We start from the raw sequence: 16,914 nt of genomic DNA on the forward strand, positions 1-16,914 counted from the left end.
GTACCAAAATTTTTTGATGTATCTATGTGTTTGGAAGAGATTGAATTCAAACCCTGAACATGGTTAGCAGAAAGTGTATGAGATTCACTGGTTTGTGGTTTGAGCAAAGCCATCAGTTGAGCGTATTGCTTTTGAGTTAAACTGACTTGATTTCTGTCACCAATTTGCTCTTGTGCAGGTACTATAGGAGTATTCTGATGTGTGAAAGTGGCATTCGCTTGTGTCCTTCCATAGAGTTTGTGGCCTGGTGGATATCTATGAATTTTGAAACAATTTTTTATAGTGTAGCGGGGCATTTTACAGTGTGTGCATATTGGCTTGTCTTTATTAGCTTTAAAACATCTTTCCAACGAGTGGCTAGGTATTTTGCAAAATGTGCAGAAATATTTCTTTTGTCATCTTAGATTTTTTTTTCTCTGCTTCTTTAAGGATACTTCTTGACACCAGTGCCATTCCATCAGTGGTAGGTGAATCAATAGAGATATCCCTTCTATTTTCTTCTTGCTGAATTATAGAATATACCTCATTTAATTTGGGAACAGGCTTTATCAGTAGAATTTGAGCTTTGAGAATTTTGTAAGAATCATTGAGCCCCATGAGAAACTTCATTACCCAATCTCTTTCTTGGTTGCTAACCACTGTCTTCAACCTTCCACAAGTGCAATTGGGGATAGATTCATAATTCATCAACTCATCAAGAAGTGTTTTCAGCTTCGAAAAATAAGTGCTCACTGAATCTTGACCTTGCACCAGTTCTGCAATTCCTTGCTTGACTTCATAGATTCTGGGAGCATTTTGTTGAGCTAGGCATTGTTTTAATTCCAGTCATAGTTGATGTATTGTCTCATCATAAAGAGTACTTGCCTTACTGTTTACTGTCATTGTGTTTTGCATCCAGGTGATGACAATATCATAGCAACGAAGCCAATGCTCCATCAATGGACTATCAACATCAATCGGTTCACAGATGCTCCCATCAATGAAGCCCAATTTGTTCTTGATTTGAAGAGCCCTTTTCATGGACCTTGCCCAAGAGTGGTAGTTAGTAGAATTGAGCATTTGAGTAACCAGTAATGATCCTGAGTTTTCATTAGTTCCAATGAAGTATGGACTGCTAGGAAGATCTTGTGGATTTAGATTTGAGTTTGAGTTTTGAGGTGGTATTTGGTTTTGAATTGTATAAGAGTTGATGCTGCTGCCTTCATTTTTAGCCATCCTTAGCTCTGATACCATATAAGAAAAGATGACAGACCAATATTATGAATGAAATGAACTCAATTGAATAGAAATTATGGAGTATAAACCAGACTCATTCTGTATTTTTTTTTCTTATGCTCGTTTGAACGGCACAGCTACATATATATGTACAACTCATTGTAACAAACCTATACAAGTGTCAAAATGCTATTGCACACTAATTATACACTAGCAATATAACTTAATTGAGATCTATTCTAATTTCTCTCAGCACGTGCCTTCATTCCAGTGCATTCTGATGACAATAAACTTCTAGATCCTTCTCCATTTTGCTTGCTCGTGATTTAGCACAATCTTGAATTTCAATAGTTTGGGCGTGTAACAATTGAAACTTGGTCTCCATGCATCGTCACGCATTACGTTTTTAAGAAAACAAACTGTACCCCTCCTTGCATTACGAATTTGTATGAACTATACATAGGGCTTCAAGGGTGCATCTGAATTTCTCCGAAGAATTTCCATAGAGTTTTGCACGGAGAAAAATGTATTTATTTTGTGTGCAAAAGTCTGAATAATAAGAAAAAAAGTGAAAGAAATTTATTACACGTTTCCTTGAATTTGACTCATAGCAATTTGTACGTATATGGTCACCGACGGATCCAGCACCCGGCGAGCCCCCGCGGCCGCGCGTGCTGGATCCGCCGGGAACCATTTTTTTTTACTGAGAATAGACAAATATATAGGATATATTAATGGTAAGTCACTTTTCTTTCAACCGTTCCTTGTAGCCGAGTTGGTCAGCCCTTGCATTTGTTTATTTTACGTCCCGGGTTCAAATCTGTCCACCAATTTATTGTATAAATTTTTAGTTATACAATTTTCACCAAAAGCAATTGAAATAAAGAAAGGTCTAATGAGGAATTGAACCTGTGACCTATTCTAAGATATAATGAAGCTTGACCATTATGACACTTGATGAGTTGTGGTACAAAGTTTAACAAAATAATATATGTAAAATTTTAGTGGTTTTAATGCAATTATAAAATTTTTAATACCTTGTTCTTCCTTTGAATTATACGAAGCAATGTTGTTATTTGGTGAGTATGATTTATTCTTATAACAAAATTATATATGTTCAACTTCAACAAAATAATTATTTTATTTAAATTTATTTTCCATTAAATCACTATTCCAAAATGCATTTTTTTTTTTTTTTTTGCAAAAAATGACATCAAACAAACCCTTAATATTTTATTATGGCCGCCCGTGCTGGCTCAACATCCTAGATTCGTCCCGTATATGGTGTTTACTTCGACAACATTAACATAATAGATATGTCATCCGCTTGAACATGTTTAGATATATTTTCCCATTACATATTTTAGATCTTTAGTTAGTGAACATGTACGCCATCGAAGGAGCCTCCCTCAATTGATTAATGAATATCCTCTAGACTTATTTAGGGGTTGGTGACAACATTTTTGATAAAAGCGTTAGTAAATTTTGATAAAAAATGATGAAATGTATGATTAAAATTGATTTTAACCTTAAACTTTTCAACAACTTATAAGCTTTTTCAAACAAGTACTTAATATTTAAATTTTGCTTAATATACTGTCAAGGGGTTATCGAGTAAGTAACTTTTTACTTAACTATTGTCCTCAACTAATCACCTTTTTTAAATAACGAATAATTTTTTGTTGGATGCTTGTGTAGATTAGGTTAGGGAAAATACCCCTTGAAAGGAATTTTATAGATTTTCTAGAACTAAAAAGGTCTTAACAATTCTAATTTCAAACATACTTTTGAATTAGCCCAGTTTCTCATTTTGCGTGTCAAAAGAAAAGGATTAAAATAATCCTTTTGGATAAGTAAATCATCTGCAATTTTTATATTGTAAAATACCATCAAAGACTACACGAGAATTTAGTCCCCCACCTAGATCCAATAGAGTTTCAAATTTCCATATCCTGTTTTACCTATAAAAATTCAAGTACAAGCAGAAGGGGACGTAATTTTCTTACCTTACCTCCAGAATATATTTCAAGAACGAAAGAATAAGAATCTTGAAAAACAATGAAATTGAAAGTACTTCTTTTATTACAACCTCGTCTAAATAATTCTAATAAAAAGAATATGTGAAGGAATTAGTTGAATCTAACATACCACGTAGCTTGCTATGAATCTCATGTAGTTCCATTAAACGAAGTTCGTCACTCTCATTAATTTTATTTTATAATTATAAAAGTAGTTTTTGCACCATAATCACTAGCCTCTTTTAGCTTCTTCAAATTATAAATTAAAATCTAGTTTGTCATTGACATTTCTATGCAGCGGATGAGTAGCTTGCAAAAGTTAAGGTAATGTAGTCTCTTCAGTTGTGAAGGGATGGGGTGCACGGTGGCGTCAATTTTAACAAGTTTCTTTGGTAATATGTAGATATCAGGGTATGGTGAATTTAGATCCAAAATGGATAAGAAAATGAGGAGAAAATATCAGAATATCAAGCATGTTTAAGAAACAGTTATAATGTCAAAATATCACGAAAACCCAATATACTTTTTATTGAGGTTCAGTATTTATACATATAGTTTGGGATAATAAGTTGGTAAATTCTTTTTGTCACATTTTGGCATGGAGATACTGATCCACCGTAAGAGGCTTAGGACCGCCGAACCAATTAATCATAAATATATTTTCAATTTCCAATTTGAAGACCTCAAAATTGTGACTCTTAGGCCAGCCTGCCCAACAATTGAAAAAAGATTGTGACACAAACATTTTCGAAATACATAACAAAGTAGAATGAGTGTAAGAAATTTTCAGCTTATACTTACCTTTCATTTCGGGGTGCTTTACGAACAACGCAGTTCGAGCAAATTCAGCTTCCTTTGAATTTCCATCGACTAATACTAACTACACGGAAGACATACTTCAAACTATTAGTGCATGTTTTGAACACAGTGGTACATAGAAACATAAAGTCTAAGGCAGTGAATTGAGGAATCGTGTACCTTTCCTATGAGTGTAATTTTTGCGCAAGTTGGGTTCTCGGGATCAGTTTTGCCACATGTTCCAAGGCTATATTCACTTGATGTAAAGGAAGATCTTTGGTCTTTCAGTGCATTTCTTGCAGTTGGATCAAGGGTAGTTAGATAGAAATATGGGATGCCTTCGCCTTTATCCAGCAGACCATCACTAAATGAAACAACATTCCTGCATAGTACGAGTTAACTTAGAATTTTTTCTACACAATTCCATGAGTTTTGACAAGAACGATCAATGTTGCATTTAGGATCGATTAAGTATGGTAAGGGGTTGGATTTAGTTAAGATACCCGAAAGGTGCACCTCCCCAATCACTTGATATGGTGCTGCAAAAAATTGAATCCATCGTATTCTCATTATATGACAAATCATGTTTTTGTGTCTAGATATAAATCTGCAAAATACTCACTTAAGAACACCCCATGAACTCTGGGAAACCAACCATCGAGCAAAGTTTGCTGCATCATCTGGGCGAGGCCTAGGGATTGAATGAAGAGAAGCTCGACCATTTACACATTCTTGAAATACCCCCAAAATAAATATAGGTGCAATTACAAAATAATCCAACGCCCCTTTAACTTTCATGTTTGTTTCCTTGCCAAGAGACTACAAGATGAGATGAGATTATAAAAAACTATCATCGAAGAACTGTATATATGGTTTCTTGATTTATTAAAAATTTGCAAATTACGTAACTGTATAATTGAATTTGGACACGTTAGTTACAACTTTTCATTTTTCTCGTCTTTTTATCACATGGATAGTCCTGTTCAAATATTTATTGGCAAGTTTGTTCCATGATTTTAAGAGGAAAAGTAGAATAATTGTTCTTTTTTATTCTCTTTTCACCTTATTTTCAGCTCAATGTTGCTTTTTATATCATTACAAACGAAAAAAAAATCATGGGTTCACATGCTTTTGTACGATATAATAGCATAACAATTAGTAAATTTAACGAAAATCGAATAGACCAGAGAAAAAGAATTTATTCTATGGTACCCACAACCAGACTACAAGTCATGGGCCCACCATAAAGAGACCAGATCCAGATAGGATACTTGGCCCAATTACGAAGATGGACAGCAACCCGGCACATAAGCCCATACTGAGTCCACTAAGGTTTTTCTTTAACCCTTAGTTGATTCTCGTTAATTTTAAAATACACTTTTCTTTCTCTTCTTTCTAACAACACGTTCTTTGCAAATTCCAAATTTATTTTTTTATTTTTTAGTCACACATTCTCCATCAATTTATTATTTCAAAATGCATTCTTACAAAATATGAGACTCAAATAGGCTCTTAATACAGTAGTTAAACAATAGCACGAAGATGATTAGAAATTCAGTTTTTTTTTTTTTTTTTTTTTTTTTTTAAATCCACTAAGGTTTTTCTTTAACCCTTAGTTGATTCTCGTTAATTTTAAAATACACTTTTCTTTCTCTTCTTTCTAACAACACGTTCTTTGCAAATTCCAAATTTATTTTTTTATTTTTTAGTCACACATTCTCCATCAATTTATTATTTCAAAATGCATTCTTACAAAATATGAGACTCAAATAGGCTCTTAATACAGTAGTTAAACAATAGCACGAAGATGATTAGAAATTCAGTTTTTTTTTTTTTTTTTTTTTTTTTTTTAAAATTTTTTTTTTTTATTATTATAGTTCATATATAAGCCATGATATTGATAAATTATTAGTAGAAGCTAATATTTCACTCAACAAACTACAAAATAAAATTAATAAGTTTCATATTTCAACAATGTTATTCTCTTCTATCATAAAGTTAAACATTTCTAGCGTGTTACTTATTTTTAACATGGACCCACTTAAGTTCAAAATAAGCCACACCTTCGAAGATCAGCATCTTAAATACTTCCACTAGTTCAAAACTTTTGATTGCTTGTCTGGGCCTGATTTTAGGGGGCAAAATAATGGATTTTTCAATCGTTAGTGGGTTCCATGTGAAAGTTTTTGTGAGAAGAAAGTCCACAATGACGACAGGCAACGGTAAAATTTTTGCTTAAAATTTGCAATTAATTGCTACCAGACAGCTCCTCAAGGCTATTTAGACAGAAGTCAATTGATAACCTGATCTCGAACACGTGATTTTAAACAAGTACTTCAAAGTAATCTTATGTTCTACTTTTAAGAAATCTACAATAAACCACAAAAGTTAACAAGCTTATTGCACTCGACACAGCCAAGAACCAGTAATATTTATCGAGTCGAGCTTCATTCATGTCATCCGAGAACCACCCGTTTTTCCTTCCTCTCGAACTTGTGAAGTAGTCGATGAGAGATATGAGAAGGGCACTTAAGAAACTTCCTACCCCAAAAACACTTGTGTATAGAGCAATTCCTGTTGTCCTCATTCTTACAGGAACTTCAGAATAGAAAAACTCTTGCATTCCAACAACTGTGAATATATCTGAAATGCCTAAGAGGATGTATTGAGGAAGCAACCAAAAGATGCTAAATGGGACTGACTCAGAATTTGGCATTTCTTTACCAATTTGGAGCCTCTTTCTTTCAGTAACAGCAGCAATTACCATGGCTATGACCGAGAGGAACATCCCGATTCCCATTCTCTGCGTAACAGTGATTCCCTTTTCATTTCTTGTCAAAACACGTACGAGAGGGATGAAACATGGGTCGTACAATGGCATCAGAATAATAATCGACACGGTTATTGCACTTTGGAGTGCGGCCGGTGGGATTTTGAATTTTGTGCCGATGTTCCTCCTCATTGTCATTCCTTGTTTGGTAAAGAATGTTGCAGGTTGTTGAAAAATTACTGCGAACATAAGAAGCATTAGCCAAACCGGCAGCAGATGTAGTACCATTTTTGCAGCTCGAAAGGGATGAATATTTTCGTTGGAATTTTCTCGAAAGCCCTCGATGGCATTAGGATCTCGACTACAGAGTGCTTTCTCCTGAAGTCTGTAAATGTAACATATATACTCGTTAGTATACTAATTCGGCTAGGGGAAAAAAGGAAGTTTTATATATAATAGGAAAAACTTACTCTAGCTCGACTACATTGTAATCATTAGTAGGCATATTCCATCGATTGATCATCTTTGATATAGCGGCTTTAACTGTTTGAATTATTTCTTCAAATGACTTACCATCGATATTCCTCTCTTGTTTGTGCGTATAAAACTGGTTTCCACACAAAAACATAGCGATTGATGCTACCATTGCCATCGTGGGAATGGCAAATCCGAGTCCCCATCCTAAAGTTTCTTGCATATATGACATTACTGAGACACCTAGGAGGCTTCCACAACAAACACCAAAGTACCACCATTGGAAAAATAAGCTTTTCTTTTTGGAGCTTTGGTCATTATTGCTAGTACAAGGTAATCCATTGTCGTCTCCTAGTTGTTCTGCTCCGAAGGCTTGTAAGGACGGATTGTAGCCTCCTTGGCCAAGTGATATCATGTATAGAGACCAAGAAAGGGACGAAGCTGAACTGATTTTGTTCATTGGATTCCAAGAACATCGTATCGCGGTTGATGTCAATGCTAAAAGCCCCTAATAGTTCAAAGTACAAATGTTATCTACACATTGCAGAGATGAAAATTAAATTAAGCTATATGTACATTCTAGGTTACATCCTAGTTGACATTCTCCCATGTGTGTCAAAATTTGGATAGTGAAGTGATATGGTGTTGTAGAAATCAATGGCTTTGATGAATGCCAAGTGGAAATGTGTAAAAGTTAATAAAGAAAAAAATGTACACTTAGTATGATCAATGAAAATTACTACACACATTTATCTAAACTATTATATTCTGAGAAATATGATGAAATTCTAATCCCAATTATTTGTCACATCACAAAAAGTAGCATTTGGGTGATCTGACAAGGATAAGTGGCCAGTGATTTGGCTTCCATCATTTTAAAACAAATGATTTCTGTATAGATTTCCACTAAATTCATCACCATTCAAATGAATAAATTTATCCGTCTCTAACAACTGAAACGTACGATTTAAAAATGGAGTATTGCCTATTCAATTCGACTCACCGCGACATAGAGAACCGAAGAGGCTAAAATTGTAGAATACTTGTCTAAGTAAGAGTCTGCCAGTGCGGCCACTATCAAAGGCAGCATCGAAGTAAAACCCACCCAACTATTAAGAGTCTTGGCAGCTGAGGAATTGCTCATCTTCATAACATCAGTTAAATAAGTTACCATATTTGAAGCCACCCCTTTGAATGCAAACCTCTCCATCCCAGAAATCACTATAATTTCAAGAACATAAACATGGAATAAGCAGCTTAAAATAATCACTTATTAGCACAAAAAAGAGTAGAAAATATCGTTTACCTATGAGAAGAATACATGCCTTGTTGATTCCCATAAATCTCTGTCTTTCAGCCATTAGAGAGAGAGAAGCGAAATCAATGATAAAAGAGAACTATGCATTGAAGACGATAAACAAATGGGATTATTCAAAAACGGAAAAAGAGTTATTGAATATCATCTGTAAGGTGAATTATGGGCTTATTTTTTAGTAGCTTTCGTATGAATCTCAAAGTCTCAGTCACCCCCATTAACAAACCAGAAAAAAGAAAAAACCGCTGCTTTTGTTTCATGTTTGTTTGTCCATCAATGGATATTATGCCATAAACAACAAATTTTGTTGCTTTTTGAGGCTTAATGGAACACTGGACATTCACTAAAGCAGACTTTTTTCAATTATCATTCTCCACTTTCAGTTTGGTTTTGGTTACGGCGATGTAACTTGGGTTTTATACGTCTTCATGCAAAAGAAAATGGAATTCTCCTCCTTTTATTTTTCCCCCATTTTTTCTTGAATTTTATTTTATTTTATTAATTTTATGCTACTACAAGATTTTTTGACAGAAAATTTTAACAGATAACACATGGCACGATATCATTGAAAAAAGAAAAAAAAAAAAGAAAAAAAAATAATTTAATCATATTTTACCACATCGTACAAGTTCTATTAAAAATTTGTTGTACTCCTGACTTTATTCGTATATGTTAAGCAAGCAAAGTGGGCCCCGCATGTAATGACAGGTGTTTACACATGAAATCTCGAAAATAGCCTCGCATTAATGCTCGAAATAATTAGCGAAATTTTCAGCCAGTCCCTGAACATTACAACTTGTCTCATTCATTTTTTTAGTTGCATTACCGAACCATAATTTTTTTCTTTTTTTTCTTTTTTTTTTTTTGATTAATAACAGAAAACCCCCTTAAACGTTTTCACATTTGACAATACTCCATACCTATTGGAAATAATAGAAAACTTCACGTTTGAAATCCTTTGTGCGAAAAACTCTACTGTCAATATTGTTAGATTTTCTATTAAAAATGTCAAAAATGTCAAAATTAAAAAGAAATAATTTCAATTTTAGTGGTCGAACTTTTATCTTTTTACATATTAAATCCAATTTTTTTATATATGTCACCTAAAATTCCAAAGCTTAAACACCCCACCCCACTTCATCTTCTTCCCTAAAAATCCAATTGAGACTCCAAAAAATGCCATACCCATATGAAATTAAAAAATGTTTTATGCAAATTATTAACTCCAAAATCTCTTCCCAACCCCACGCACCCTCCTAAACCCAGAAAATCAAATCCACAGCCATGCCATCATTGTCGCCTAAACTTGGAAGGAAATCGCCGAAAATCGCCACTCACCTCTACCTCGGGCGGCCGAATCTTTCTCCCCGTTAGCTTCTGGAATATGAATAAACATTTTTTGGGCGAAATCAATGGCTCGTCATCATTGAATGCCTCGTTTCATGACGGTTAATTATTGGGGATGGCTCTACTTGTACTTTTATTATATTTCGTTTCATCAAACTTGTGTTTGTTCTTGAAGTTTATGGATATTGGAAACTGGAAAGTAAAGGCACAGCTTTCCGGTTAGTGCTTCAAACTGGGTAAATCAGGGAGTTTTAATTCTTTACAGGAGTGGCTTTTCAAGGGAAAAAAAAACTAAAAACAGTGAAAATAAACTCCAAGGAACCAAATTATGTAGATTACATTTGTTCTAGAAGTATGGCAACCTTTACTGTAAAACAATTACATGAAATTTCAAAGGGTCTTGAAGTCTCAAGCCAAAAATTCGTATGGATTGTTAGAATAGGCAAGAACCAAGAAGAAAACGAAAAAGAAAACTGGTTGCCCGAAGGATTTGAGGGAAGCACAATTTGATGTTTTAACAGATTTTTAATTCTTTAGAACTTTGATTTTAAAGACAGGAAGGATTGATTTTTATATTTTTGGGAAAGAAGATGAAGTAGGTGGTGTAGGATGAAAAATAAAGTTTTAAACATTTGGAATTGTAGGCGACACATATAAAAAATTTGAATTTAATTTTGGAAAAAATAAAAAGTTTAGGGATTGAAATTGCAATTATACCATTTTTGATTGAAAATCTAACCGATCTTGACGGTCAGGCGCGGAGCCCGCACCCAACGAGGGGATCCGGTCGCGCGTGCTGGCTCCATCGAAATGTGTAGAACTGCCGGGTAGCAATCATGCCGATGCAGTTGCAGACTTGTAGATCCGAGCAGAGACAGAAGACGAAGATGAAAGAGATGACCCCCTTTTTTTTTTTTTTGTTGGTTGGGCTGAGTGAGTAATTGATAAAGAGGAACTTACAAAATCCCAGACAATTCAAGATCACGGTGCAAAAGTAAGGTGTACAAATTTTTCATTCATAATTCAGGTATTGATTTGACTATTAATATTAATAATATCAATATAAAATATATCAATCATATTTCATCACAATCCAATTATAAACCCTAAAATTCAAATTCATTTCTCTCCATTCTCCCTGCTCACTCTCCCCACGTAACCCACTCCTCAGGTGGCATCGCCCACTCCAGGAGACCGCTGCCCATTACTGGAGGCTACCGCCACAGCACAACGATAGAGAAGAGAATTCCTATAATTTGATATGCCGATTTGTGAAGAAAAGGATAAAGAACATAAAGGAGAAGAACCGAAACCGTCAATGCTTCACTCCTAGAGATCGCCGCCTACTACCGGAGACCACCGCCACAGCACGACGATGAGAAGAGGATCCTGTAACTTGATTTGTTGAATTACTCATCTGGATTTGTGAGGAGAATTTTTGTAATTCGATTTGCCGAATTAGTCAACTGGATCTGCCAAATTTTTGTAATATTTTTCTTTTCACCAATAAATATGTAGTGGTGATGGTGCTTGTGTGGTCGATGGTGATGGTGTTTGTGTTTGTGTAGTGGGGATTTGTGGTGGTGGATCTAGCAGTTGGGTGGGTTTTATTGAATTAGGCGGTGGTTTGGGGATATTTTGGTGGTTTTGGGGGTTTTAGGTGTTTTGTTGGTTGTTCAAGAAGAATTATTAGCGATGATGGTGGATCTAGCAACGATTTTTGGCGATGCAGATGGAGGTGTTTATAGGAGTGGTGGTTGTGTTGTGGTGCTGGCAAGGGTGGTCATAAGTGGAGGGAGTGTTGGTGGCGGTGGTGCCCAACTATTGTTATATTGTTGTTGATGATGGTGGTAGTGGTTTTTGCAGTAGCGATGACAGTGACATATGGGGGTGTCTGTGACCAAATATTTAGGCCTGTGTGACCAACCATTTGACTGATTTACGACTAAATAATAGGTGTCTGTGACTCAAAAATAATTTGTGACCAATAAACTGTGACTCATAAATAAAATGTGACCTGTAATTTGAATAATATGTGATCTCGAAATAATATGTGACTTACAAAATTTTTTATTTGTGACCATGAAAAAATTAGTGACCAATTAATTTGACGATATGTGACTAGTAAATAAATCTGTGACCTCTAATTATGAACTTGTGACCATTAATCATGTAACTGTGACTTAATTATTTTTATTTAATAAATATTATTAATTAATAAAATACATACTTGATTTTTGAATTTTTAAACTATTTACCTGATTTTTGAATTGGGGTAAATATAACAACTGAAATTTGATTTTTTCCCATTGATAATCAGAAGTTGGGCCTCTTTTTGTTTAGCTCAATTCTCAAATGAATGAATAAACAAATGGTCCAATTTCCAAATGATCAAACCATTTTCAAATCGTGAAAGCCAACAATCCAAATGTGAAATGCCCAAATCGTGAAAGCCAAACCCTTTTCCTCCCTTCTACAATCCACACAGCGCAGCAACGAAGAAGAGGCAGCACCAACGCCATGAGGAGGAGGAGTCACCAGAGCCCGGAGCCGCCAACGATGTGTTCTGCTGCCAACTGCCGAGTGTCATCTGCCATTTCGATTTTCTGCTTTTCGGTCTTGAGCTGGTGACTATTCTCTCTCCCTCCTTTTTTTTTTTTAGTAATGAATGTTAATGATGTTATGGTTATTGATTTGGAAATTTATGTTTATGAAATTATGTTTGCGAATTGTAATTTATGATAAGTAATTTATGTTTCATGAGTTATGATTATTTTGAGTTGGGAATTTATGTTTGCAAATTGTGATTTATTATAAGTATCTTATATTTTAATGAGGAATGATTATTGATTTGGGAATTTATGTTTACGAAATTATGTTTGCAAATTGTGATTTATGATAAGTAATTTATGTTTTATAAGTTATGATTATTGATTTGGAAATTTATGTGTAAGAAATTAGGATAAATTTAAAAAATTTAATTGAGAAGATGTTGGGAATTTTAGTTCATTTACATATATATCTAATAAATTTTAATATTATTTAATTAAATTTTAATAAACGGTTGAACTATTATGATCGTTGATTGTCGACGGTCAACAATCAACTTCCGCCCTAACTGGACTTCGATGCTGGATTCGTCCCTGTTGATGTTAGGAGACTTTTCACCCAAAAAGTTTCAAACATGGAGATTTTTTGCGATCTCTAATAAGTAGGAGGTATATCGCACTTGAAAACATTTATAGAGGATTTTCTGGTATTAATCTTTTTCTTTTCCTTTTTCTTTTTCTTTCTCTTTTTTCTTTTTTCTTTTTTTTTCCCCTTGTGTGGAATAAGATGGATGGTATTGACACATAAAAAGTTCAGCCCAAGTCGAATAGCTCAAGGAATGAAGCCCAACTGGAAGATCCCCAAAAATCAAATAGCCCAAAGAACGAATCAATCAGGCAATACAGGATAAAGGCCCAAATAGGGAAGCTCATGAACGCGGTAATACCATCGCCCAAGGTTGCAAGTTGCCCAAGATTTGAGCGAATGAATTGCCATGCAGTCGTCCAGAACTGTGACCCTGTTCTCGTCCAAACATTCGAGTTGCCCAACATCTTAGCAAACGTAAGATGTTACGGTGCAGTTAATAAAGCAGTTATTGGGTAGTCCTACCACGTCCCACGATTTAAGGGATTCAATTGAAGACGGTTGAACGACAAAAGTAATGGTAACAGTTAGAGAGGGCAGTTTCATGACAAGTTGGCCACTATAAGGAAAGTGGGCAGTTATAAAGCGATCAAGCAGTTTTTAAGCGGTTGATCACGAAGAGATCATCCAGGGAGTATAAAAGGAAGAAAAGACATAGAGCAAAAGGACCCCGAATCAAATACTCTCAAACAGAGAATATGTAACTTTTAATTTCTTAGTTTAGATTTAAACACTTCTTTTATAGTAACTTGTGTGCTTGCGTCCCTTGGAGGCATTCTGTTTTACCTTTCCAATTGTAAAGTCATCGCCAATAAAAACACCCATTTTTGGGATTTTATCTCAAGAGATTTGTCCCTTACACAATCGTCTGATCCCTTTTTAATTGTTAGCAACTAACCCGCGCGAAACAAAAGTCGAATAGCCCAAGGAATGAAGCCCAACAGGAAGATCCCCAAAAATCAAATAGCCCAAAGAACGAATCAATCAGGCCATACAGGATAAAGGCCCAAATAGGGAAGCCCATGAACGCGATAATACCATCGCCCAAGGTTACAAGTCGCCCAAGATTTGAGCGAATGAATTGCCATGCAGTCCCTCAGAGCTGTAACCCTGCTCTCGTCCAAACATTCGAGTCGCCCAACATCTTAGCAAACGTAAGATGTTATGGTGCAGTTAATAAAGCAGTTATTGGGTAGTCCTACCACGTCCCACGATTCAAGGGATTCAATTGAAGACGGTTGAACGACAAAAGTAATGGTAGCAATTAGAGAAGGCAGTTTCATAACAAGTTGGTCACTACAAGGAAAGTGGGCAGTTATAGAGCGATCAAGCAGTTTTTAAGCGGTTGATCACGAAGAGATCATCCAGGGAGTATAAAAGGAAGAAAAGACATAGAGCAAAAGGACCCCGAATCAAACACTCTCAAACAGAGAATATGTAATTTTGAATTTCTTAGTTTAGATTTAAACACTTCTTTTACAGTAACTCGTGTGCTTGCGCCCCTTGGAGGCATTCTTTTTTTTACTTTCCAATTGTAAAGTCATCGCCAATAAAAACACCCCTTTTTGGAACTTTGTTTCAAGAGGTTTGTCCCTTACAGAATCGCCTGATCTCTTTTTAATTGTTAGCGACTAACACGCGCGAAACAGATGAAAATCATTCGAATTTGTGTCAGATAGTCACTTGCAAAGACTGGAGCTTCGGTTATGGATAGACAGAAATATCACTATTCAAAGGAATGTCGAACGATTTTCATCCATTTGTCCGTTCTCGCACTAAGAAGGACAGTTTGAGGACCTAAACATGACCCTAAATAAATAAAATAAATTAGGACCCACACGACACAAATGGTAATATGGAAGTTCTGGTTGCATTTTTATGGTGAGAGGAGACTTTTGATACATCACATAATCAAAATGCATTGAAATCGTTTAAACCTAGCATAAAACCAAACGTTGCTTTTAATGCTATTTCTTCTAGGTAAGAGGTTTCTGAAAAAAAATAAAAATAAAAACATAAATTGGTAAGTAGTTTTCCAAAAAGGGAGAGCAATCAACAAATATACAGACTAAACATGTTTAAATCGAAGATGATGATGATAATAATAATAATAATAATAATAATAATAATAAAAACAGTTTAATAATGTATTACGTAAAGTTATCTTTCATAATACTTAACCTCTGTTTGTTGGACATATTTGATTTCGTCAATGATATGTTTTGTTTATGTTTAATACATTAAATTTAAACGCCTCTCATTTGTATAGATGACTTTTTCTGTTATCATGTCATGCATGATGAATGTCTTTATACACACATAAAGTGGTTTGAAACGAATAATTAGAGTCATACGATCTTTACTTACGTGTTTCTAATTAAGCAACTCATCAAATTTGTGTTGAATGATTATTTTATATGCACATAACCTGGCCTGAAACAAGTAATTAGAGTCTTACAACTTTTACTTATTTAAGCAACTCTTCAAATTTGTATTGAATGATTATCTATTGTAAGGAGATAAGAAAAATTATGGGAAGGATGAAAAAAGGCAACGTGTCTCCAAACGACAGTGCAGAAGTCAGCTTTCCTAAAAGGCTATAAGGTAGTCATCATCGATTAGCATTAGAAGAGCAAAACATCTCCAAAAGTCCATGCCTTGTGTAGGACCCATGCACCAATCATAGTTCAATTTATTTTGTCATAATACCACAATGACATTAGCGATTCCAATTTATAAATAAGATAGCACTTTCGTAAATTCCATAATTAAATTTTTACTCATTGATGACACTCAGAAGTCTTAATCAGTCAATCAAAATACGTATGTACTAAATACACTAAAGTATAAATTATCCATAACATAATATATGAAAAAAGTCAAACTTAGTTTACTCGGAAGGAAGAACCGTAAGAGTAAAGGACACTCCTCGTGATCAACCTCAACTTTCTCTTTATTTCCTCTTGCAATGCTCCAAAAGTGTGGAACTAGGACACTCATCAAAGACTAAACAATGATAGAGGTCGTGATGTACACACATCGTACATAACAAGTGATTTTTAAAATTTACATCTTTGTTAGTGTTTTGCTTTTCCACGTCTTTTATAATTTCATGGTGGTTTAGTGACATGGGAATCACTTTGTTTTTGACCCCCTACATCCATTATTCAAAATATGATTTAACTAATATAATTAACATATGAATACTGTGGAAAAATTTCATAACTACAATATAATTTTAAAATTCATAGATTTGTCAAAAAACTTTCAAAAACTAAATAGCATGTAATGGTGGCCTTTTCCAATAAATGATCGTAACCCATAAATTTTATGATTGTGACTTATTATATGATGTCTAATTGTGAAATAATTTATATGTGACATATTATTTGTTAGTACGCGACTACCTAATTTTTTGAGAAAAAGGTTAAAGTCTAATTATTGAAATTAAAATTACAAAGACATAATTTTTAGTAATTTTCTCAAGGGAAAATTGTAGCAACGATCCTGAACCTATCAATCTTTTGCAAGCTTTACCCTAATATTCAGTTTATGCCAACAAAGATCCCCAACTTTTGATAAATCATCTATTTGACCATTAGCTGACCAAGAAAATTAGATTTCACCAATTTTGATCAAATTGAAAGGGGTAAAATATTAACTTTAGAATTATCAATTAAATAAATAAACAAAAAATCTAAAATAAAATAAAAATAAAATACCAATTAAAGGTTAAAATAAAGCCTGCAAAGTTGAAAGGTTAAGACCGATGCTGTAATTTT

The 16,914-nt window shown here is 34.4% G+C and overlaps 3 protein-coding genes across 3 annotated transcripts; all 3 read right to left on the reverse strand.

Annotated features, from left to right (window-relative positions):
- Positions 1–357: 357 nt before the first annotated feature.
- Positions 358–1,909, reverse strand: LOC111366973. The gene is made up of 3 exons (XM_022987652.1): positions 1,837–1,909; positions 861–1,223; positions 358–803 (listed from the first exon to the last, which is right to left on the reverse strand). Exons 1-3 carry the CDS (start codon positions 1,907–1,909, stop codon positions 358–360), a joined length of 882 nt encoding a protein of 293 aa, XP_022843420.1.
- A 1,867-nt stretch (positions 1,910–3,776) lies between these two features.
- Positions 3,777–4,851, reverse strand: LOC111366565 (protein CREG1-like). The gene is made up of 5 exons (XM_022987295.1): positions 4,654–4,851; positions 4,535–4,570; positions 4,212–4,413; positions 4,035–4,113; positions 3,777–3,941 (listed from the first exon to the last, which is right to left on the reverse strand). The coding sequence occupies exons 1-5, from the start codon at positions 4,827–4,829 to the stop codon at positions 3,820–3,822; spliced, it is 615 nt and encodes a 204-aa protein (XP_022843063.1). The 5' UTR covers positions 4,830–4,851; the 3' UTR covers positions 3,777–3,819.
- Positions 4,852–6,238: 1,387 nt separating this feature from the next.
- On the reverse strand, positions 6,239–8,636 carry LOC111368082 (protein NRT1/ PTR FAMILY 5.8-like). The gene is made up of 4 exons (XM_022989272.1): positions 8,582–8,636; positions 8,279–8,496; positions 7,272–7,783; positions 6,239–7,186 (listed from the first exon to the last, which is right to left on the reverse strand). The coding sequence occupies exons 1-4, from the start codon at positions 8,634–8,636 to the stop codon at positions 6,379–6,381; spliced, it is 1,593 nt and encodes a 530-aa protein (XP_022845040.1). The 3' UTR covers positions 6,239–6,378.
- Between the last annotated feature and the right edge of the window lie 8,278 nt (positions 8,637–16,914).

This window comes from Olea europaea, chromosome 18 (assembly GCF_002742605.1).
Source record: "Olea europaea var. sylvestris chromosome 18, O_europaea_v1, whole genome shotgun sequence".
NCBI lineage: Eukaryota > Viridiplantae > Streptophyta > Magnoliopsida > Lamiales > Oleaceae > Olea > Olea europaea.

Coding starts and splice junctions, on each gene's coding strand:
- LOC111366565 (XM_022987295.1), bottom strand. CDS start 4,829: ATGAAAGTTAAAGGGGCGTTGGATTATTTTGTAATTGCACCTATATTT. Junction 4,414..4,534: donor TGGGGAGGTGCACCTTTCGG/GTATCTTAACTA, acceptor CGTACTATGCAG/GAATGTTGTTTCATTTAGTG. Junction 3,942..4,034: donor AAAGCACCCCGAAATGAAAG/GTAAGTATAAGC, acceptor ATTGTTGGGCAG/GCTGGCCTAAGAGTCACAAT.
- LOC111366973 (XM_022987652.1), bottom strand. CDS start 1,909: ATGGTTCCCGGCGGATCCAGCACGCGCGGCCGCGGGGGCTCGCCGGGT. Junction 1,224..1,836: donor ATCCGTCGGTGACCATATAC/GTACAAATTGCT, acceptor ATATGGTATCAG/AGCTAAGGATGGCTAAAAAT. Junction 804..860: donor GACAGTAAACAGTAAGGCAA/GTACTCTTTATG, acceptor AACAATGCCTAG/CTCAACAAAATGCTCCCAGA.
- LOC111368082 (XM_022989272.1), bottom strand. CDS start 8,636: ATGGCTGAAAGACAGAGATTTATGGGAATCAACAAGGCATGTATTCTT. Junction 8,497..8,581: donor GGCATGTATTCTTCTCATAG/GTAAACGATATT, acceptor TTGAAATTATAG/TGATTTCTGGGATGGAGAGG. Junction 7,187..7,271: donor TACAATGTAGTCGAGCTAGA/GTAAGTTTTTCC, acceptor TTACATTTACAG/ACTTCAGGAGAAAGCACTCT.